Source organism: Gekko japonicus, unplaced genomic scaffold, assembly GCF_001447785.1.
Source record: "Gekko japonicus isolate JY-2015 unplaced genomic scaffold, Gekko_japonicus_V1.1 scaffold409, whole genome shotgun sequence".
Taxonomy (NCBI): Eukaryota; Metazoa; Chordata; class Lepidosauria; order Squamata; family Gekkonidae; genus Gekko; species Gekko japonicus.
In genome coordinates, this window is record NW_015161963.1 from 653,000 (window position 1) to 677,401 (window position 24,402).

The 24,402-nt window shown below is 46.8% G+C and overlaps 1 protein-coding gene across 1 annotated transcript in view; it reads left to right on the forward strand.

Annotated features, from left to right (window-relative positions):
• MSI1 (musashi RNA binding protein 1) overlaps window positions 1–24,402 on the forward strand; it is a 56,883-nt gene that overhangs the window by 31,828 nt on the left and 653 nt on the right. The window contains exons 7-14 of the mRNA XM_015429606.1: window positions 8,668–8,716; window positions 11,153–11,235; window positions 13,465–13,582; window positions 14,526–14,606; window positions 16,485–16,541; window positions 19,225–19,293; window positions 19,427–19,581; window positions 20,146–20,211. Coding sequence (XP_015285092.1) covers window positions 8,668–8,716; window positions 11,153–11,235; window positions 13,465–13,582; window positions 14,526–14,606; window positions 16,485–16,541; window positions 19,225–19,293; window positions 19,427–19,581; window positions 20,146–20,187 — 654 coding nt within the window. The 3' untranslated portion in view covers window positions 20,188–20,211. The remainder of the gene's footprint in view (window positions 1–8,667; window positions 8,717–11,152; window positions 11,236–13,464; window positions 13,583–14,525; window positions 14,607–16,484; window positions 16,542–19,224; window positions 19,294–19,426; window positions 19,582–20,145; window positions 20,212–24,402) is intronic.

Below are 24,402 nucleotides of genomic sequence, written 5' to 3' on the forward strand. Positions count from 1 at the left end.
GAGTGCCCCTGACGGACATCTGCAAGGCTGCTACCTGGGCCACGCCTAACACCTTCATGAGGCATTACGCCCTGGACGTCCATAAGAACTCTAATACCAACATGGGACGTCATATTCTATCTTCGGCGACACAGTAAGGACCGGCCAGCACCCTCCTCCAGGTAGGCCACTGCTCGCTAATCTCCCATGGGTGTGAAGCACAGAGACCACGTCAAAGATAAACAGGTTGCTTACCTGTAACTGATGATCTTTGAGTGGTCATCTGTGCATTCACACCACCCGCCCTCCTTCCCTGCTGTTGTCAGCTTCTACATTTTCAATAGGGGTTGATTTGCGGCAGTTTGAAGGAACTGGCGGGATGTCCGCGCCCTCCCCTCTGGGCATGCGCGGTGGGGTTCCTGCGCATGCCCGAGGTCTGGGTGCGAAAATCCGTTAAAAGAGCTTGCTACAATGCTGATCGATCCAGCGCGTGCGCACTAGATCCCATGGGTGTGAATGTACAGTTGACCACTCGAAGATCATCAGTTACAGGTAAGCAACCTGTTTTTGTCCTGGATGAGGCCAAGCACCTCCTGTACCACCATGGCAATTTGTAGATAGCAGGGACCGCTGACCTGTTTTTTCTGTGTTGTAGCGCCACCACTGTAGATGGGCCAGAAGGTGGTATTGCAGCTGCCAGCCCTGCAGGGATCAGGTGACATACAACAAGCCAAAAGAGTCCCCTCTGACCCTATATAGCTGGTAACTTAGATTTGGCTTCTCATTCTAAGCAGGTTGTTGTTCAGGGCTGGGTTGAATTGCTTGTAGACGGGTGAGCCCAATTTCATTTTGTGTATAAATAGGGTTGCCAGCCCCCCCCCCCCCAGCTACCATTGGGGGATGGGAGGGTAGAGTTGCCAGATCCAGGTAGGGAAACTCCTGGAGATTTGAGGATGGAGCCTGGGGAGGAAAATGCTACAGAATCCACCCTTCAAAGCAACCTTTTCCCCCAGGGGAACATCTTTGTAGTCTGGAGATGAGCTGTAGTTCCGGGGGATCCTCAGCTCCCACCTGGAGGCTGGCATCCCTATAAAAACAGTGGATTTCAAAGTCCCTGCACTTAGGGTGCACCATTCCCTGCCATGGTCTTGTTTTTGTTGGGAGAGCTCTGTTTTTCAAAGTCCCTGGGGAATCACTGCCCTCAAATTGTCCTAGTTTTAAAGCAACAGTTGTGTTTTATTTTTTTTATTTTTTGCATGCTCTGTATTTGCCTATAATAATAAAAATGGAAGTTCAGAAAAGGCATGCTGAAAGCAAGCAGTCTCTCAAAGCTTTTTTCAGTACCTAAAAGCTGTGATTGTTGATCCCATGACTACATAAGTTCTCAGTGAGACAAAAAGTGTGTGCTGATTGTTTTTCTTCCCCGGTGTTTGTTCTTTAAAGCTTTAGTACTAAATGCTAAATAGATGCTTTCACTACTTCTTTCAGCCCACTGAGGTCAGCTAAACTGCTGTGGGTAGGAGATAGAATACAGGAGGTAAGAGCTTTCTTCAGCTTCATGTACACTTGAATTTTTTGTTGATGAAGCAGGGAATGCTCTTTTCCGCTGTACTGGCAAAGTCTGCTTTTTAAACTAGAGCATATCTTCTGAGGTGGGGGTAGGGACCGGTAGTGTGAATCCCTGCTCTGGAATTCTAAGTGTGGGGGGGAGGTAGGGGACTATAGGAGGCAAAGGCACTCTACCTGTTCTCAGAGGGTTTTTTCCTCCTCATATTCCATCCTTGCTATTCAAAATGAACTCCTGGGCTAAGTCCTGTTGAAGTTTTTAGCACAAAATAAATGGGGGGCAGGGTATAAAACAACTTGTTTTATGAAGTATTGCTAGAGATGGAAGGAAATGAAAAGTGGATTATTGTTTGCAGGGAACAGACCACATGTGTGTTCTCTGGTTGTTGTTTGGTGTTAGGATCTGTGCTTAATTTCTAAATAGAGAGGTGCTGGAACTCTAATCTGTATGGAAGGGGTGCGATCACTCTGTAAAACTTGTTTCTTAATTTTAAGAGTGCAGGGTATGAAAAGGCTGCAGTTGTACAGTGGCAAGGGGAAAATACTACATATGCATATGTTACTTATTTGAACATAACATTTAATTTTTGTTTAGTATGCATGCACTGAACTAGCCAGATTCCTGAGCCTCAGTATTCCTCAGCTGTAAAATGGAACAGATATTCTCTAAATAGTATATATAGCATGTGTGCCGATAGATAGATATAAATTTGAGTTTCCTTGCCTTGTTGCTTCTGTCATCTAGAGGTTGCTTGCTTACATGCAGTTTCAGTTCCTGCTTTTTACTTAAGGTACATTTGAGTGGATTGTATTGGCCCCATCGTTATTTCCCTGGTGATTCTGTCATACTCCACCAGTAACTCTACCGAATCATGATCTGGAATGTCCTCTATTTTTATCTGGGAAATGTTGAAGGATATGGAGCTTTTCCCGGATTGATTTGTCTGCTAAGCTGCCTCTGATGTTGGTGTGTCACAGGATTCTGTGGTTGTCTTGGTTTGTGCAAAGTGCCGGTCAAGCCCGTTTGTCCCGGCCATTGTGTCACATGAAGTGAGAGCTGTTCAAGAATGTGCCTCACAGTTGCAGATTGAAGGGGAAGATGAATCATGGCGGATGAGTTGTCTTTTGGACTTCTCATCAAAGAACACTGCAGGGTTCCTGGGGACAGTTTGATAGTGGCAGCAATAAAATGACCTTGGCTATACTAAAGGAATGACTAAATGGATCCCTTAATCTTTCTTTCACAACAGTGATGGTTAAATTAAAAGCAATTTAATTTAAAAAAAGTTTCACTGTATACCTGATTTTGTGCATAAAAGCTAAAAGTTGGTATGTAAGATTTATAAATGGATGAGCAAGAGTGATGCCTCTTCTGTTGCAGAACTGAGTATTAATTTAGTTACCTTTTTATCCTGATCTTCCTCCAAGAAGCTCTGGGCTAGGTACATGATGACCCTCTCTTATTTCATCTTCACAACAACCCTGTGAGGTAGGTTAGGCTGAGAGTGACTAGCTCATAGTCACCCAGTGAGCCTGATTGCTAAGTAGGGATTTGATCCCCGGTCTCCCTGGCTGGAGTTTACTGATGGAAGGAATCTTTTGATTTTTTGGGGTGGTGGTGGTGGTCAGTTATTAAGCAGCCAAAGTGTTCTGTAAGTAGCACTCATATAAGGATCGTGGTTAATTAAACAGAAAAATGCCAGTGTAGTCTGTGTAGTCTAACAGTGGCTTGAAAATGTCTATGGGAATTAATTTTCACAGTATAATTTTGTACCCTGAATCTCTTCCTCTGTACCTCTGGTTACTACTTAATGGCATTTCTTGAATGTGGCCAAAGCCACATGCATATGTCACAATACTCAGATGGGGCATGCTTGAACTTATGAAGAAGGACCTCAGACCTTGCCAAGTTGCCGTCCAGCTGTTTGGACATTATGACAGTGCACGTACCCTGCCATTTTCTGACCACATCACTCCAAGCTGCTTCCCTTCAGAACTTGGGCAGGGAAGCTAAGCTGTGGCAGGAGCCCTTAGTCTAGTAGAGAGGATGAGTGGGGTTCAGTTGAGCATTTGGGGACCAAGCGGAGGTGTTGCAGAAGCAGTGATAGTCCCTGGAGGGTAGTGATTGGCTCTCCTCATTTCCCCCCAGGTTTTCCCTCACAGGATGCCTTTGTGTGTGTGTGTGTGTGTCTAGGGAAGGGGGGGTGGCCCTCATTTTCCCCTTATGAGGCCTATAAGGGCCAGCTCCCAAGAGGCATGAGTGAGGCTGGCCCCAGCAGGGTGCCTTTGTGTGTCTGTGCCGAACAGCTTTGGAGAAGAGAGCATTTGAGCTCGTGCTAATCTGATCCAGCAGCTGGGATTGGAGGGGCCAGGGTTGCCACAGCAACCAGGCCCCAAGAGAAGCCATCCCGGCAGCCTCTTTTGTTCAGGCCTTACTCAGGCGTTGGCAAAGCCAGTGAGGCCTCAAGAGAAGAAAGGCTCGAGAGAATGGGCTGGGGAGCAGCAGGGATCCCCAGCAGGGGCTCTGCCCAAAGAGGCACCCAACAGCCAGCTGCAACAATAGCCGCCCGCCAAGGGCTGCCACTCACACTTAGCACTTGGCCGCCTGAACTTGGCTGCTGGGCCCGGCTGGCCCCACTAATCCCGCCTCCCCTGCCCTGGGTTTCCATGGACACGGAAGCCTATTGAGGACACACATTTTGTGTTTGCAAATGAATGCTGGTCCGATGTCGATGTCGGGAAAGGCCTCTGCCACTGGGGATGTGCTTGGGGTGCTCTGGGGAAGTCGGCTGCCTGGCTGTTCCCAGGAAAAGCAATCAAGTCCAATGTCTTCCTAACTTTTCATTCCAGACTCTGACGTCACCCTGAAAGGGTCTTGGCCTCAGTTTCTGTAGAGCTCGGCATTTGTGGCCCACTTCATGGGAGACATGGGGGCTTTCTTTATTTTTGCCTTCATTTTGTTTGAATAAGAATAGAACATATTACTATGGCAGTTCAGTCTCTGGCATCTCCACTTGAGCATGATTTGATTCCTTTTGTAATTCTCAAATGGTCCTACAACATGGGAACTCCTTAATATGTCTCTAGGTTAGATGCAGCAGTATTGCTGGATATTTTCACTTCACTGAGTTTTTTTTCCTATTTGGGTTGGTAGTTTTCCCTTCCATTCTGATCTAGCAAATCTCCTACAAATGAGTAGCTGTGTTACTCAGTACTGGCCGAATAAAACTGGAGATCAGTGGCACCTCAAAGACTGACAAAATTTATGCTAGAACACATTGCTATCTTTCAGGGTGCCACTGGATTCCTGTTTTATTCTTCTAAGAATTCTGTTTTATTTTATGTATGGTGTTCCAGTTAAGCTTCCTGTAAGGCACAGTACGTGTTTTCTCCTGGGTGTCCTTTGGCTTGCACCAACTTGAATGTTGTTATCTGAATCGTGCAGAATTTCAGCAGTATCGAATGAGGCAGGGCGAAAACAAAGCAATAGGAAACAATAGTGTTAGGATAGCAGTGGTCAGAAGTCCAGGGCAGACCACTGCCTCAGTTTCTGCTCTGGTGCCAAATGGCTGACAAGGAAAGAAGAATAAACTAGCATTTAGACTGCACTCTCCATGAGTGTATTATTAGTACTTCATGAGTATTACTTCATGAGCATTATCTCTGTAATCTCAACAACATTCCTACAGGTAGTTCTGTGTTGTTACCCATTTACAACTGAAAAAGAGTGTCTTTTCTAAGGCCACTTAAGGAACATCTAGCTGAGATGTGAATCAGGGACTTCCCAGCTTGTAGTTGACGCTATGATCCATAGGCACATTTGCAAGGTTGGTGAAAATGGGTGTCAGGGAGAGGTAGGGAATTCTTTAGTGTGCCTTTGTCTGAGGTAAAGAATGACCTTCTCCCAGCACAGTGCTCCTCTGGGGTTGCAGCAGAGACATGGTGCCTCTGTTTCAGGCAAACAAGGAGAGTTGGTTCAAATTCCGCAATTATTCCTGACACCATTGGGTTAACAAGGCTAGAACACCAACTGCCCTGTGCTATTGAAAGTCTCAGCCCCTCTCCTAGGCTTTCCAAGCAGGACTCCTGCTGGTAAAGTGGATAATCTTCTTTGCTTCCTTGCATTGCTTTGTCCAGTACATGCCAATCTTGAAACCTTGGCTTTGCCTGTGCTGCTGGTTGACACCAGCCCTGACCCAAAGACAGAAAGCTCATTTTGAGCTGCTTCCCACCTCTAGTCCTTTGGCTGTGATCAAGGCAAGCCAGTTTCTGTGCTCTGCAAAAGGGAATGATGTGGCTGGTCCATAAGAGTCCCCCCCAAAAAAACTCTTCTAAACCTGGGAGGGGTTATCCCTGATGCAGTATGCTGAACTTGAGCATTGCTTTAAGGCCATGAGGCCCAACTAATACATTTCAGTTTTCAGAGTATACAGAGGGAGACATCTGCCCCCCTGTATGCACACATCCAAACATCATATTCTATTAAATCCACTACACATAATGTAGGCAATAGAGGCGGAATACAGGTGACCATATGCTAAGTGGCAACAGTCCTCAACAGTTATATAGTGGCTTTAGAGTGTTTAATGTGCTTTGCACCTATTATCCATAATCCTTTCAACTTCCCTACAAGTGTGGGCCAGTGGTATTCTCTCCATATATGCTGAGTAGGGTAGGTTTTCAAAATAAATACATGCACACACCTGTTGATTCCTGCAAAACTCATTGCACATAGTGGGGTTGGATCCAGACTAAATTGGCTACTTTCCCTTCCCACTGCAGACCCCCTTCATGTCGTTGTTATTTATTCAATTTATGAATCACCCCATCCCTGTAAAAACAGGGCTCTGGGTGATATACATCAACGATAAAACAATAGATAACATCAAATATACAATTAAACATGTAATTAAAAAACCTAAAATTCAAGATCCTAATAAATCTTACTCACATACTGGACTGTGCCCCCCCCCTCAATGGGCAGGAGGAGGGAAACAGATGAAACAAAGAGAAAGGGAGGGGAGGGTGCCAATGATGATCACACCATTGCTATCCTGTGGAACATCTCTGCCTTAACAGGCCCTGCGGAATTGCATTAAATCGCACAGGACCCTGATGCTGTTTGGCAGAGAGTTCCACCAGGTCAGGGCCAGGACTGAGAAGTCCCTGGCCCTGGCCAAGGACAGCCAGACATCTTTGGGGCCAGGGATCACCAGCAAATTATTCTCCGCTGATCGAAGTACTCTCTTGGGGACATACTGGAGGAGACAGTCCTGAAGGTACATGGGTCCCTGACCACTCAAGGCCTTAAAAGTCAATACTAAGGTCTTGAACCTGACTCGGTATTCCACTGGGAGCCAGTGTAGCTGGCTCCATACAGGTTGCATATGTGCCATCCACAGCATTCCCGCCAGGACACGTGCTGCCATGTTCTGGACCAGTTGGAGCTTCCAAGTCAGTAACAAGGGCAGGCCAGCGTAGAGCGAGTTACAGTAGTCTAGCCTGGAGATGTCCATTGCATGGTTTACTGTGGCTAGATCAGGGTGCGACAAGAAGGCGGCTAATTGCCATGTTTGGCGTAGATGAAAGAATGCTAGCCTGGCAATATTCGTCACCTGAGCCTCCATGGTCAAGGAGGCATCCAGAGTCATGCCCATACTCCTGACAGACTGCGCTGTTGTTAATGGCTCCCTGTCAAGAGTGAGAAGTCTGCGCCCCAACCCTGATGCACACACCCCAGCCACAGAACCTCCGTCTTCGCTGGATTCAGTCTCAGCCTGCTCTTCTTTAACCACCCCGCCATGGCCTCCAAGACCATAGCCAGATTTTGCAGGGTGGTATCCAGCGGCCGTCCAGTAGCAGATATAGCTGGGTGTCATCCTTAGGGTCCCCTGTCCCCCAACGGTAGTATTTCATGAAGAACAGTGGGAAGGGGGCAAGAAAGTTCTGTTCTGCTGATGGAAAACTTACAGGAAATCCAACCCATTATATGCATGTATTATGTGAATAAAGGCTGAATGCAGAAGACCATTTATAAAGCAATAAATGAATTATAAGCACTTAGACAGTGTGTTGGATCATTTAAACCTCTATGTGGGCGTGATCTCTGTAATCCTTTCAGCTGCCCTATGTTAGTGCAGTATTACATTGACAATGGCTTCAGTAGTAGAACACATGTTGTGTATGTTGGTCCAGGGTTCGGCCTCCATCCTCCAATTAAATATGAAGATTGCAGCGCTGGGGAGGCATCTCTGAGATGCTGGAAAGTTGCTGTACCAGGTGGATGAACTCTGATTGTGTGGAAGGCAACTTCATATGCTTATAACACCCACACTGGTGGGGTGGAGTCAGGAGCAAAGGCAGTAGTGACTTGTCTAAGAATACCTAGTAAATTCATAAGATTTAAATAGGGATGTTGGTCCCCCCACCCTTGGGTTAGGGTTTTATTATAATTTGTGTGTGGGGTATAGCTCAATCCTATGGCAGCCAACTCTCTACAGCATGATTATTACAGTGTGCTTATTATCACTTGGAAAAGTGGTCATCTTTTTTTGGGGGGGGGGGTTGTCACTCCCTGATTCCCTGGATTTTTGCTCATGTCCAAAAGTGTGATAAAATTCTCCTTGTCACATGGTGGTGTTTTACAGATAACCTGCTTACTAAATACGTAATGTTCACAAGTAGTCAATTAACAGCTTGGCAAATGCTTGACTTTACATATAGAGAGTCTCAGACCTGGGGAATTTGCCCAAAGAAATTGCCTTAATGATAGACATGTGCCTATATTTGCTGGAATGAAACTTGGGGCAGTCCTGGTAGCTCAGGATTTATGTGATCCTGGTGACCGAGGGAGGGAGGTGAGTAGATAGATTACCGAAGTCTTTAGTAGGTGGCTTGGCAAGCAGGCAGTTCCAGCCCAGCTCAAGACATTTCGGTCCTTCTGGAAAAATTTCCACCTACCCCACCCAGTAAAAATATAATTAATTAAATAGTCGAAGTTTGCCACTTGATGCAGCTGCCTCTCTGTGTCTAGTGATCCTAAATGTCCAATCTGGCTAAGTTAAAGCCGTTGTCTTCCTTCCCTAACCTCAGTTCTCCCCCTCCAATCTTTGTTTCCTGCAGGTGGATGATGCTATGCTCATGTTTGACAAGACGACTAACCGGCACCGAGGTGAGACCCGTATTTTTGGCACAGAGGCCTGCACTGTCTGTGGCATTCCCAGGCTCCCAGCCCCCAGTGACATGCCCAGTCTACAGCTCCTCTTTATCTCTGTGCCTCAGACCTCCTTCCTTCATCAACGTGTCCTTTTACCTCAGTCCCTGCTCAGCACAGAGGGCTTTTGTCCACCCGCTTCCTGTGAGCTACACTTGCTGAAGAGGAGACGGGCCCCATTTCCCTACCCCTCCCATCACCTACGTGGCTCCAGCAGTCTGTGTATGTCTTACCTTGTCCTGTGTAATTTGAGCCCACGGGAAGCTGACAGGAGAGCTAAGAGAGTGTCTCTCCTCCTTCCACAGCGTGGGGGCCGGCTGCTGCTCCCAGGTCACCTTTTCCCAGAGCCCCTTTTTGGTAGTTTGATTACAGAGGGGGGGAGCCTGCCTGGCCCTGCAGGCTGCTGAGACCACTCCCCTGTGTGTGAGTGAGAGAGAGAAAGGGGGGAGGGGGAGAGAAGGCATGCTGTGTTAAAGGAATTGACTGGCTTGAGGGTTATTGATATTACCCGAGGGGCCCTGACAGCCTCCAAGCATTTGATTGGCTTGCAAATCAAGACCGGGCTTTCCTTGGGCGATTTCGTACTAGAGCTGCCTCCCGTTTGCCCGGACACAAACATGTCAATTTCACACCTGAAGCTGCGGGGCTACATTTGCCTGATTTCCTCCGCAGTTTCGTGATCCTGGTTTTTGAGGAAGTCGGACGAAGCCGCGGGTCAAATGCAGCCCCGCAGCCTCGGGTGTGAAATTGACAAATAGTGTCGGGGCAAACAGCAGCTGCGCCGCGAGGCAGCTCTAGTGTGAAATCGCCCCTTGACTTCATCTGTGACACCGCTTCTATTTTCTGACATGGTACAATTCTTTCATCTGCAGATGGGGATAATTTTGCTATGTTAAGCATACTCCTGCTTGAAAGTCCTCCTGCCTTAAAGAGTTGTCAGGATTTCAACTAGCCTTTGCAGTGATTTAATGTTAGTAGGTGATCATATTTATCTCCTTGCTTGTGAGAACTTCCCCCCCACACACATTAGTCTAACAGACATACCTTTCATGCTGAAAGCGAACACGCCATGCAACAGGTTAGTCAAAAAGCCTGAAGTTTAATCTTCCCATATGGAGTCTCTGTCTCTCTCTCCCCTCTCTGTCTCTGTCTCTCTCTTACTCACACACACGCACATCTACCTACCTACTTATCTATCTATGTATGGTTGGAAGAGATCTTTTTTTTTCTTTGTGTTGCTGGGTTTGGCATAAGAGGGCAGAGTTACTGTTCTGCCTTCTCCTCATGCAGGGGGATCCCATGTAGGATCTCGTGCATGGCACATCGATTGTTTTGCATTTTGATGTCATGCAGGTGTGTAAGAAGGAGGGGTTGTTTCTCATCTCTTTTGCATGTTCAGAGAGGGATCCTGCACTGGTTAATATTACTGCTAGATTACTGCTGACTGTTTCAGATAGTTTCATGAAGTCTCACTCCTGCTCTCTGTCTGACAAGTCTTCCCCACAGGCTCCAGAACTCGGTTACCATACTACCTGTCTTTTTTTCTTTACAACGCAGAGCCTCTCCTGCCCATAGACTCCCTGTAATGTCTTCTCCCTGGCCCCTTTGCTCCTTGACCCTGTATTTCCCTCAGCACTGCCTCCCTCCATCCACCCTTCCCTCCAAATCCTGTTTCCTTGCTCACAGCTCAGAACTAAATGGCTGCCATTCATTGAGGCTTAAAGAGAGCTTAGGTGCTGGTGGTACCTGCAGCCAAGTTTAAAAGAGCAACTTTGTTCGTTTTGCCATAGTGACGGCCCACTGACTCCATTCTGATGCAAGGGAGCAGCCGTGGTGTCCCCACAGAACCCCACTGGGCTGAAGCAGTCTCTGAATTGTGTGGTTTGTCCAATTGGCTGAGCCCCCTCAGCTGTTACAAGCTGTCCATGCTTTTTTGCCATCAGTGAGCCTTGATAAGGTGGTGGGAAGCCAGTCAGAGCCGGGAAGAGATACCAAGTCGAGGGCTATTTGCAAGGCGAATCAGAGCTATGTACCTTTCTTGTGTACATTCTGCCAGAGGTCTTGTTCTACTGCCCACAGAAAACTAGGATGCCAGAGTGGGGAGGGAGCTGGGCTGGAACTCCTGTCCATGACATGCTACTTTTCTGTGTGTGAGGAATTCTTCTGCGTGGTGAGAATTCAGTAATGTGAGCCTCCCTCTGCAGCCTGAAGTGGTACAGTCCAGTCAGAGGTGTGACCTCATTGGGATATAGGTCAGTGTCATTGGGTCTGATTATAGGATTTGAGTGTGGTAGGATAATCTGGGCTCCTGTTCTGTGTGGTTTTGCCTGAGGTCTCCACAATGAAGTTAAAGCTAACCAAGCTAACCAAGGCTGGGTCTGTTTTCTTCTTCAGGGTTTGGTTTCGTCACATTTGAAAGTGAAGATATTGTGGAGAAAGTCTGCGAGATCCACTTCCATGAGATCAACAACAAAATGGTAACAAAACTAGCTAGAGCATGAAGCAGTGGGGTGCGAGCCTGGCCCTCCCACTGGACAGTGCAACCAACAGGCTGGGTCACCAGGGCCTTCAAAGGGTACTATGCAGTCCTGCTTGAACTGCTTGGCAGTTTTATGGGTGGGTTAATGGTTGCTTAGCAACTGCAGGATCGCTCTGACTGTATCCACAGGCCCTGAAGTTGCCAGAGAACATATCTCTGGGTTATTTGGCAAAGTGCTTCCCTCTTCGAAACAGGCAAACCAGTTAGTTCAAGGCTACAGTGAAGCTAACATTTCAGGAATCCTCATGTGTAAATAAATAGGGGTTGCCTGCAGCTTGAGTCTGTGAAGAGGAGGGGAGCAGATTAGGAGGAGGACCAAAAGGGTATGGTAGGTCAGTCTGTGAAATATAAAAGCAGCAGTGCGCCTACTAAACCATCCTCTAAAAGTTGTGTGACTTACAGTAAATCTCCCTCCCCCAATGAAGCTTACTGGGTGACTTTGGGCCAGTCAACTCTCTCAGCTGCGACTGCCTTGAACCCCTTGGAAGAAGGTGGGGTAAAACTATAAGTTATAAATCTGTGGAGTATTGGTCTGTTGAGATGATCAGCTGTATTAGCCAGAAGGGCAGCCTCTGTTTTTCAGAGCCAGCCTGACCATGTCATGTACTTTGCGTGCCAATAAAGTGGCAAGGTTTGAAGCTGCGGAGGCTCAGTGGTTAAGACGCTGAACTGTAGGCTGGAAGGTCAGTAGTTCAGCGGTTCGAGACCTGAGTGCCGCATGATGGAGTGAACTCCCGTCTCTGGTTCCAGCTCCTGCCAACCTAGCAGTTCGAAAGTAAGAAATTGCAAGTAGATAAATAGGTACCGCTTTGGTGGGAAGGTAACAGCGTTCCGTGCACCTCGGCATCTAGTCATGCCAGCCATGTCTTCGGATAGTGCTGGGTCTTCGGCTTGGAAATGGAGATGAGCACCGCAACCCTAGAGTCAGATTCGACTGGCTTTCGAGCAAGGGAAACCTTTACCTTTACCTAAAGTGGCAAGATTGGAAACAGATCTGAGCTGCATTGTGGCTTACTCCCCTTAGGTTCTCCTGTGGTAGCCCTGTGGAAATGGGTGTGGAATTGCACAACAGCTCAGAGGCCTTCCTCATAGACTGTGTGTGATCTCACTGTCATTGGGGTTTTTTCTTCCTCAGGTACCAAAATATATTGGGCCAGCTTTGAAGTAAAGGCTGTGATTTTCTAAGACTAAGGTGTTTTCCACATGCATTCCCTGCTGTGGCTGCCCATGTAGCGTAACAGCTATGAGGATTCTACATGGCAATTTTCCCCATGATTTCCCTCCCCCAGCCCCCTGGCAGCCACTGACATCTACCACCACCTCACAGATGCCAGTGCTTTTCTAGGGTTTTTAAAAATCAGCAGTTGAATATTGTTGTATCATTATAACAATATGGGTATCAAGTTCTCTGAATTCCCTGCTTTCATTAAAAAAAAAAGAGTAAGGCTGTATTGCCTGAATTGTGGAGATATGCAATTCCCCTCATATCTCCACAACAAAAGGGTCTAGAGACTTTTTTAAAAATGAAAAAGCTCCTGGGTGGTGGGGGAGGCAATGGATGCTGTGGGGACAGGGGCAGAGAAAGTGGCTGCCCTCTAAGGGGTATTGGGAACATCTGAATTTTTCAACCCACATGGGTAGCCATCCAGGCTTTGCTATGATATTTCCCAAAATTTTGCACCAAAGGAGGCTCGGGAAAGATCAGGGAAACCCCAGGAGGTGCACTGATACTGTGGGGAAGCAGGACCCCTCTCCCAGCAGCTTCAAACCTGGGACAAAATGACCTATGTGGAAACAGCCTAATATATCTCACAGCCTAATCTGAAAACCAGAGGGGAAACACCCATGCTAACCTCTCTTTTCCTTTAGGAGAAAATAGGACAAATGACCTATGTGGAAATAGCCTAATACATCTGACAGCCTAATCAAGGTGAAAACCAGGGGGGAAACACCCAGGCTAACCTCTCTTTTCCTTTAGGAGAAAATTGGGTAAATGCTGGGAATGTGATGTATGAAGAGAAGCTTTTGGGGAGGGGAGAGGAGGCTCTTGCAAGCCTTATTGTTTTTGACACTGTAAGCCTCCTGGGATACTTGCAGTCTGCCTCCTAGGATGTTGCCCTGCAAATCTAAGCAGAAGTCTGACTCCATTTTGTGTTTCCTGTGTCAGGTGGAATGTAAAAAAGCTCAGCCAAAGGAAGTGATGTCCCCTACTGGCTCTGCAAGGGGGCGGTCCCGAGTGATGCCTTATGGGATGGATGCCTTCATGCTTGGGATTGGCATGTTGGGTAAGCATGATAAAATCTGAGCTCTCGGCCACCCTCTCTGCCTTTCTCCCCTGCTCCAGTCAACCTGGGTTGCTTGCTTCCTGGTAAGGGTTGTGCTGTGTAAGTTCTGCTCTCTGGGAAAAAATGCACTTGTAATCATGATCATACACCACCATCCCCTGGCAGAATGGAGAACTGCAGATATTCTACTCTATGGGCAAAACATCTGACTTCCCAAGCAGCTGAGGCATCCTTTTTGTTTGAATTAAAGATGGTGGTGGCCTTTGCTATTCCACTTCAAATGTTTACTGTTAGGATGTATAAGGACTAAATCTTCAGCTACTCGACAGGAGCTGTGCTAGTATGGGTGAGTCTCAGAATGCAAGCCCAGAGTTCAGAATTATCAGGCAAGCTGCCTCCCAACTTGGGCAAGCCTTCTGCATATCTCTGTTGTGAGTGTTTGAACAAGTCAGTCACATCTGGTACAGAGATCTAGCAGAATTCCATGCCTCCTCTTCTCTTCAGCCCAGCAGAGGCTGATTGGAGGGAGGCAAGGCCAGAACAGCAAGTCATGCTGAAATATAATGGGCAGCCTCCCCTTTGTGTGATTTGAACTCGCAGGGTTCTTCAGTTTGCCTTCCATTCTCCCGTGGCACACAATGACAATACAAAGACTGGAGCTCCAGCCTCTGAGTTCAAAAGTGGGTTGAGCAAGCCAACTTCTTTGCAGAGAGACCTCTTTTACGTGGAGCTGCCACCTATAAGAAGATCCTTGGGGACAGTGAATAGTACTGGATGCTGCTGATAAACTTTAGGGGTTTTCTAACATGAGAGGTGCAAGGGCTGAAAACTGCCATCGAGCCCTCTCGTCTACCCTGGAAGAAAACCTGAACAACGAGGGACTGAAGGGATATTTTTAAAAAACTGAGCTCTGTTTGTATTAACTTTCTTTTTTTAACAATAGGCTACCCTGGCTTCCAGGCTGCTACCTATGCCAGCCGGAGTTACACGGGCATCGCACCTGGCTACACTTACCAGTTTCCTGGTAAGTCCTCATTTCTCTCGGCTAGTTCCTGTAGTTTTGCTGTTGTGCTAGGGGTGGGTTCCTGGCATCTCTCATGATTCATCCCTGAAGTTTTTTGCCAGTTGTTCTGATCCTGGGAGGGAGGGGATGGGGGGAAACGAGTGAAGAATCCAAGATTTAGGCAGAGAAGAAGCTGTGCAGAGGCCAAAAAAACCTGATACAACTCCCTCTTGACTAGATTCTCCCTTGAGGCTGGCTATTACTGGGGGGGAAACCCCTTGCAAGTCTGTCCGTCTGTCTCTCTCTCAACTGTGTTCCTCCCCTGCTCCCTGTTCTCCTCGGCTTCCACCTCAAAGCAGAGTTGCCATCTTTCTGAATTCAAAGCAAACTCTTTAATCCTGCATTAATAATAATAATAACTCAGGTGTTACCAAGGTGCATGCATGAAAATGGGACGGAGTCCAAACCTTATGAATGAAGTCAGGGCTTTGAAGCACTTGGCAAACAAACAAACAAACAGACCAGCCTCCTAATAGTACTATAGTGCTGTATTTAAGAAGGAGGCAGCCTAATTTGGGAATTAGTGGGGAGCAAGCAGAACTGTTCCACGGCACCCTATCCATGGGTGGCAATTCCTCCTGCACAAGGCCCATCACACTGAATGGGAACTATGACTGTCCAAGTTCCCATCCCTGCAACAAACTGAATTGCTTTTGCAAAATGTCAGTACCAGGTGTGATGGAACAGCATTATAACAACATAAATGAAGCAGATCTAAAAGTTGCCCTTACAGTATCATCACATTTCTTCAGGATTATTATTCTGACACGAGACGGCAGCCCATTCTCTTATAAGCTGCTCTGGTTTTCAGCAGCCACCCTTGTAGGGAGCTGACTGGGTCTTTCCCAGCAATGAGACATCCAGATTTCATTGGTAAAGGTCTGAGTTTGTTCCTTGAACTGAACACTTTATGGAAGGGGCCCAATAACAGATGGCGATCTAAGCGAAGGCTCACAAACTGTACCCCTTGACCTGTCCTCTGAGGATCCTGTGAGCCTCTGCCATTGAGTCCTGGGAATCTTCAGTTCACTCTGGGTGCTGGCCTAACCACTGCCCTAGAAGATGCCTTCTGGAGGCCAGGGAAACTGGTCTGCCTGCTGCAAGGTTCTCCAGAACACAGTCTGAGGACCATCTAATGGTTTTCCATGACAAAATATTTCCTACTTCTACCCTACCTGTCATGCCCTTCCTTCAAGGATCTCCGGGTGTTAACATATAGCATTCTCATCGCCACTGTGTTCTTACAATAACTCTGTGAACTATGTTAGAGTGGGAGATAGTGAGTGGCCCAGGGACCCGTAATGGCTGAACAAGTATTTGAACATGGGTGTCCCACCTTATAGGATAGGGCCACTACACTGCCTTTCACCACATTGCTATATTTCCTTGCAAATAAATTAATGGATGGGTAGATGCAGCATCCAACCCTCTTTCCTTTCCCACCTTAACTTAAGGCCTGATGCATGATGATTACTTCCTCCTGATTATCACTTTTAGAAGAGTTTTAGTTTGCAAAGTGCTTTTCAGCTTTCACTGCATTCACAATGAACCTGTGATGGATGCAGGTCATATTGTTGTTCCCTTTTTACAGATGGGGAAACTGAAGTATGATACTTAACAATTGTGAACAATGTTGCTTTTGAAATGGCTGGATTTTCTTCATTCCCCCATATTGCACCTGCTGGTTTTCAGAACAAGTGGTAACTCAAAGGTGGTAACCCCATGTCCTACCCGACCCACAATGTTTTTGTTTGCTGTTGCATCTCTGTCGCTTCGCTGGATCCCCTCTCCAGGGGGTATTGACCAAGCATCCTAAGTTGTCTTGCCTTTCGTTTTTAGAATTCCGTGTAGAGCGGACCCCTCTCCCGAGTGCCCCCGTCCTCCCTGAGCTCACAGGTCAGTCCCGCTGATTTCCTAAACCTTGCAAAAACTGGAAGGGGAGCAGGGGGGCTTTGGGCTGTTCCAGCACTGTCACTGCTCTGCCACTTCAGGGGCAACAGAGAGGTGTCTGCAAGTGGTCCTGATTTCCTTTTGTGCCTGCATCAAAATCAGAGGTGGGGATGGGTGGGAAGCAGAGGCGAGCAGAAATACGTGTTAGATAGGAAGAAATAATATACTTTACTTTAATGATACTGCTCTTACAGAAGAAATAATATACTTTACTTTAATAATACTGCTCTTACAGCCAATTTGGCTCCGAACAGTGTCACACTAAGATTTTTTTTAAAGGAAAGAAAAAAGGAGGACATTTATTTAATACATGTGTCTATATAATGTAACATTTAATTATTTTTAATCTTAATCATATAGCCAACAATCATATAGCCAGCGCTGAGGGATATTTGTTCATTTGAACCAAGAAGTGTTTATCTTTTTGCCTACCCTGCAATGGCTCCTTTAGGAAAAATGTGTCTTGTTTTCCCATTCCTACTTAAAGTGGACACACAAAGCAGGTAGCATGAAACCTGCTCATTCTCTTCTGTTAAAACAGAAGTAGTTGTTTTCTCACACAACTGTCTGGTCACAGTTCATTAGTAGGGCACCTACGACATAGGTGGAAAATTCCAGGTTAATCATCTGCCTCTGCAGTTGAAAAATTTCAAGCAGTGTTATTTGGCCTGAGAAACCTAGAAGAACTGCTTCCAGTAAGAGAACCAATGATCTGAATTGATATGAAGGCAACTTTCTGTACTTTCAAAGCTACACTGGAAGAGTTTGGGTTACCTTAAGAACTCCCTGTTCTTGATCATGCCAACGTCCATCATGTGGTGGTAACCCCATGTCCTACCCGACCCACAATGTCGGGTAGGACATTGCTTCCCGGGGAGAGAGTTCCAGAGTTTTCATGCCACAACTGCGAAGGCCCACTCCCAGGTTGCTACCCACCTAATCTCAGAAGGCAGGGGCACCCGAAGCAGGGCCATGGAAGATGATTGTAGTGGTCAGGTGAGTTCATAGTGGAGTAGGCGGTCCTTCAGGTATGATGGTCCCAAACCATATAAGGCTTTGAAGGTCAAGACTAGCAACTTGAATTGTGCCCAGAAGTAAATTGGAAGCCAGTGTAGATGAGCCAAGACGGGAATAATATAGTCCCTATGACCCACTCCAGTAAGCATACTGGCTGCAGCGTTGTGTACCTCACTCAGCAGTTTCATGTAGATGTTAAAAGAGTATAGGGGACAAGATGGAACCTTGTGGGACCCCATAAGCCAAAGGCCAAGGGATGGAGCAGCAGTCCCCCAGATATGATATGATGGAGCAGAGGCCAGGGGCTGTTTAGGGCTTCAGCTCTTTTCCATCCCCTACCCATTTACATGTCCCTTTTCTTCTTCTCTAATCCAGTGTAGTGCCTATTCTGGAAGTGCCTTCCTGCTACTGCTGCTGCTAGTTCCCCAATCTTTGCAGTTGTCCCTGGTGTATTATGCCTAGCAGTCTCTCCCCCCCTTGAGCAAATAGACTGATCTCTTCCTGATGATCTCCCCCCCCTCTTTTGAGCAAATAGACTGATCTCTTCCTGATGCATTATCCCCTCCTCTGTTACACCCCCATGCCCCCTCATACTTGATAGTTTATCTCTTTCTTCTGGGACTTGGACTGCATGGGTCTTATTGCAAGGGAAGTGTATGTGTGTGTTGGGGGGGGGTCTTGTTTCCCTACTCTGGCTTCCAACATGAGGGGATCTCCATAGAGCAGGTGCCATGGCCCCACCTGTGCATTCACAGTAAAATAGATCTAAAGTCCTGTTGTGCACAAAGGTGATTGTGCAGGTAATGGTTTGCTAGCACCAATGTTAGGCCACAGTCATGTACGTGTGATGGCTGGGACTGTGATGGCTGGGTCCTTGATGTCTCAAGTTAAGTAGTCTCTCAGTAGTCTCTTTGGCATGAGATCTGGGAAGGCTGCTTCCTATTTGAGCAGGCAGCTTAGGAAATTCCTGTATGTTGGTATTTGAATAGGTTTCTTCCATAGAAAGATGAAGGAGGTGGCAGAGGCTGTGCTGTGCCATTTCCAAAAATATGTGTGTGGAAGGAGTAGCAATATGGGAATGGTGCTTGCCAGCTGGCCAGTTTGGGTTGGGTGGGTGCCTGCCTCTTTTTCAGAGGAGCTGTCCGCTTAGATCCCTGTATTAAGCTTCAGGGTCAATAATGGAGATTTTACACATGTGGCTCCTTGCATTCTACTTTGCCTACTTCAAACAGCGCTGAATAAAAAGTAGGACAGTTGACTAAGAGAGGGCTTGTGAAGGAGAATATTTTGCAGGCCACATGTTTCAGCCGTTGGAATGAAGGCAGAAAGTTATTTTTAGTTCATGGTCATGAGTTTTAGCAGTGCAAAGAGCTGTTTTGGAATCTCTTTTGGGGCTTTCTTGGACCTTGCAAACCAGGATGTGTTACTCTGGAATGTGCAAGTCAGACCCACCCCCTCTAGTCAGCAATTCAAGAGCCACTGCTGGCTCAGGTCTTGATAGGGGAAAAGGAGGGAAGAAGCTGTGCCTTGAATACTTGGCTAGCTGTCACTTCTCACCTCTCAACCAGCGGGTGAAAACATCTGACATCTGTGTCTCTCTTTTTGTTTTCAGCCATTCCTCTCACTGCATACGGACCAATGGCGGCGGCGGCAGCTGCAGCAGCCGTGGTGCGAGGGACAGGTAACTGTTGTCTACCTACCCAGTGGGATGCCTCGCTGGCTTTTGGAAAACTTGGCGCTGGGTTGTTGGGGGGGTGGGGGGGCAGGGCTACCATTTTGTCATCTTCACCGGCTAGTTTTGCTTCCTCCTGCAGGCTCCACCCCGAGCCGCACTGGTGGCTTCCTGGGTACTACCAGTCCTGGGCCAATGGCAGAGCTTTATGGAGCAGCCAATCAGGAGTCAGGAGTCAGCAGTTACATCAGCGCAGCAAGTCCTGCCCCAAGTACCGGCTTTGGCCACAGCCTAGGGGTAAGTGATCAAGGGGAGGGACCTGTAACCCAGTTGGTAGAGCATAGAGTTTGTGTTCACGAAGTCACATGTTCAGTCCCCGGCCTCTCCACCTTACAAGATGTAAGAGCCATCTCTGACAAAAGCCGATGGTCTACTTGCATGAACAGCATCACACTGGAGCAAGTCACTTGCATGGTGTTGCTCTGCTCTCTTCCATGATCAGGAGAAACACAGCATTGTTTTATGATGTGTATGTGTGATACTACACTTTTCATGCATGTGGGTCAGCAGGCTTTTTGCAAAAATTGGCCACCAATGTTTTGTCAGAACTGGCTTTTAGCGTGTTTAGGATGGATTACCTGCTGTCAGCCAGCTTGCTATTGGATCCGTGGCTCTTATGATTACTGAACGGATGGACCCATGCCTCTTAAGTTCATGTATATTCACCAAGCTATATAAAAAAGTGCGGAATAAAGGATTTGCCTGTGGTTATATGCACAGTTGGTAATCCTGCATTTCTGTAGCACATTTCATGTTCAAAGCAGCATAGATATATCCAATGAGTGCTGTGTTCTTTTGTAGGGGCCTTTGATCGCAACAGCTTTCACTAATGGTTACCACTGAAATTGTGAACCAAGAAAGAAGGAGGTAAGATTGGTGTGTGTGGGGGGGTGGGAACATTTCAACTTGACTTCTCTAATGCACAGTATGTAGGACTGCCCTTGAAGGTAGTTCAGAAGCTACAGCTGGATCAGAACATAGCATGAGAAGATTGTTGACTTCTTGTTGTGTTTACAAGAAGCATTTGGCCACTGGAAAAATTATTCTGGACTAGATAACTCTTTGGTCAGATCCAGCAGGACTTTTCTTGAGACTATATGGAGCATATACTATTAATACCACAAGGTCACATTGCATTTTAAGGCTGTTGACAAGTTGCTTGGAGAAGTGTGACCCACCTTCTTTGCTTGAACCTTGTCTTTCATGGGTTTTAACAACATGCTGAGTGGTGTGTGGTCAGATGGATTCAAGAGATGGCTTATACTTGCGTGATAGAGGGAATTGTGCTGACTGCACTTGACAAGATTGGGGGGGGGGGAACTTGGGAGCCAGCAGATTTATAGGCTAGTTGCTAATATCCCTTTGGTGGGGAGGTGCTGGAACAGGTGTTTGAGATGAAAGCAACCAGCAGTTTGGGATGAAAGCAACTAGCTAGATTTGTTAGAGTTGGATTTCAGTCCTGCTTTTAGAATGAGCAGCTTTGTCTGTTTGAGCATTCAGGACCCTGTGCTCTTCTTGTTTCACTCCTATGTGTGGGGCTAGTGGAGGTTTGTTTGGTACCATGGTGATTATGTTCCGCAAGATGTAGTTCCTTTCCCCGTGTTCATTACTACACAGAACTGCAGGGAGAGGCCATCCAGGGATCTGGAGTTAATGCCATCAATGTACCAAGATGGCATATAACCTTTCCATTTGAATCCAGTGAAGCGGTTGATGTGCTAAATGCAGTAAGAGGCCGGATGGCAATGAAATAAATCACAATCCAGATAAGACTGAGATTGTTGCTTCATACTGATCATGAAACTGAGAAACAGCCTACTCTGAAACAGCCTACTCTCCCCCTGAAGGAGTATGTTTGTACCTTTTGGGGTTTGCTGTTAGATCTGGATCTGCTGTTAGGTGTACAGATTTAATCTGTAATATGTAGCACCTTTAACTAGCTTCAGCTGGTTCGCCAGTTGTGAGCTTTCCTCAGTGGAGATTCTCTGGTTACTTCCAGGCTAGATTATTGTAGTATACCCTATATGGGGCTGTTCTTGAAGACTGTGCAGACATTTAAATTAATCTAGAATGGAGTAGCAAGATTGCTAACTGGGATGGACTGCAGACAGCATACAGCAGCAGTGCTTAAAGATCTCCATCGGCTGCCTGCTTATTTCCAGTAGAAAAGAGCAAGATTCCAGTAGCTCTTTAAAGACTAAAAAAATTGTGGCAGGGTATGAACTTTTGTGAGTAACTGCTCACTTCACTTATTCTTCACATATTTCCAGTCACAATTCAAAGTGTTGGTTTTAACTGATCAAGCCATGACCCCCTATGAAGATCCTGTAAGCATTGTGTCACCTGCCGATGTGTTTCCTGGTGCTCACTCACTTTCTTGCCTTTGCTCAGTTAATCACAGTAGACACAACAGCAGTCTATCAGCTCCATCAGGTAGCAACATGCGCTATAGTAGGAATGCTATTGTAGTTAAGCTGGGGGATGGGTCAGGCAGACCACCTGAGGGGTAGGGGTAGGAAGGAGATGGAAGAATTAGAAAGTGATTTCTCAGGTGCTCCTTGCTGGGAACTTGGCTCCCTCTGCTCCATCAGAACTGCTACCCCCTCTTAGCTCTTGGTCTCTCCCTCTCCCCCCTCTCCTAGCTATCTCCTGGCCTGCCTAGGGGTGCAGCTCGACTCAGAAAGCTGCTGCCTGCTAGTTTGTCTACATGAGATCATTTCTTTCCTCCTCATTTTGCCCTGCTGCCTGGCAAGTAGTGTGGTCTCTCACCTTCACAGTACTGAGGCCTCCTAAGTTCTTGGAAATGAGGGGTTCAGGACTTCTCCAGGGTCCCCTGACTGGGGATCTCTTCTTTCTCCCCTCCACTCTCACAGTCCACATAAAATTTAGAGTGCCATTGGCATTGCTTTTTTCTGTCCTTTTTGTGGAGGGGGTGTTGAGGGAATAGGGTTGCCAGGTACGTTGGAGATTCAGGTGGGGGGATGGGGGAGGGGCTGGAAATGTCATCCCTGAAGTGCTGATGTCACCGGAAGTGACATTTCACACCATGCCTACATCATCTGGAAGTGATATAGGCATGTTGGGGTGATGCTCTGGTTTTGGGGCAAAACTATATCGTAAAATCACCCTCAAACCAGAGAGTTTTGCCCACAAACCAGAGCCCCCCCCCCCCATGTCACCCACATGTTTCACTTCCGGGTGACGTAGGCATGTTGCTTGTTGTTGCTGTTGAGGGGGAGGGATTTCCTTCCGCCGGCCAACTGGCTGGCGGTGGGCAGAAGCTCACAAAACCAGTCAGTCCCCTGCCCCCAAAGTGGGGAATGGCAACTGTATGACGGAAGGGGGCTTAAGTATGCAGCGCAGTTGCCTTTAACAATAAAACTGGTTGTCTGCCAGAGATCTACAAAACGGAGGAGTGTAGCATGTTTAGAAAGAAGGGGGAAAAGGGGTTAGAGAAAGAAAGGGAATTACTGTGCTTATTTATTTACAATATTTGTACCCTGCCTTTCTGCCCCCATAGGGCCACCAAGCGGCTAACAACATACAAATTAACATATTTTCTTTAAAGCTATTAAAACCAACACACAAATACATCATTAAAACCAAGTAAAAACAAAACAATTAGTACAAAAGGTAAAAACATTGGTGAGGAAGGAGGGATCACTGAGGGAATCCCAGCCGAAACAAAGTCTTCACCCAGTGTCAGAAGACAGCAATAGACTTTCCAAGACAAATACATCCCTGGTAGCTGTTTTGTGACTGCCCTCCAATGGATGCCATTTTATGGTATTCCACCAGTTATACTTTCTCAAAATTCCAAAAGTGTCTGGAGGCTCAACATGGTTGATGGAGACCGCTGCTATCAAGCCTTATACAGCTTGGGACCTGGATGCCTGAAAAATGGTCTAACATAATTGTTATCAAACAATTTTTAATAAAAGGTTTCCAAGTGGTCTCCAGCACAGATCTTAAGAACAGTAACAGCAGTTAAACAGTAAATTCCGCTAAAACCACAGAAAAACAGCTAGAGCCAATCCTTAAGTTGCTGCTGGTGGTTTAGCTATTTTATATAGTTGCTTTTCGCTTCAGCTCACTATACATTCTTGTTGGCTGTTAATGCGATTGCAATTTTTGTTTCTTAATATTATTTCACTCTATTTTGAACTGCATTATGCACATTTCTGTGGAGAGGAGTTATATAATATTTTTACTCGCTAAATAATATCTTTATTAATTGCCATTTCAAACTTCTGGTTTTTACCCGGGCTGTTTCCATATGGAGATCCCCCCCCCACCAGGTGGAACACACTTATGGTTGCCACCTCCAGGTAGGGCCTAAACTTCTCCCTGAGTCACAACTGATCTCCAGATTGCAGAAAAAATTTCCCCTGGAGGAAAGGGCAGCTTCAGAGAATGGACTATCTATGGCATCACAACCCCACCGAGTTCCTTCTTCTCCACAGACTCTGCCCTCTCCAAGGACCATCTTCAAATCTCCAGGAATTTACCAAGCTGGAGTTGGCAGCCATAGACATGATGTGACCCCACTTTATTGGTAGCTTCCACAAGCTGCTGTGCCTTTTCTGAGCATGGGTGATGGTAGGGTTGCCAGGAGGGACCTGGCAACCAGCAGGGGATGGGGAGGACTTACCGAGAGCAGCAAGGAGGCCCATCCGATGTGCAGCTATGTGTTTATGTCACCTCACCAACCACATGATCTGAAAGTGACATCATCACTTCTGGGACATTGGGGTATTTGGGCAGAAACTCTGGTAAATTTGGCTTCCGCTATAGAGTTTTTACCGGAATACCAGAGCGTCACTCCAACAACCTGGATATGATGACATTACTTCCGGGTAAATACAGCTCTGGAGCCCCCATATGCCCAGGGTGCTAGATATGTGATGAGGGACTTTCTCCCTTAAATACTTCCCTGTTGGCCTAGTTGAGGTCTAATTGTGGGTGCCTTTGGAGGTGAGGCTGGTGATGACCTCTGGAGGTCACAGGGCAGGAGATGTTTCACAACAGGCTGGGAGACATCACCTTTGTCTGTAGGAT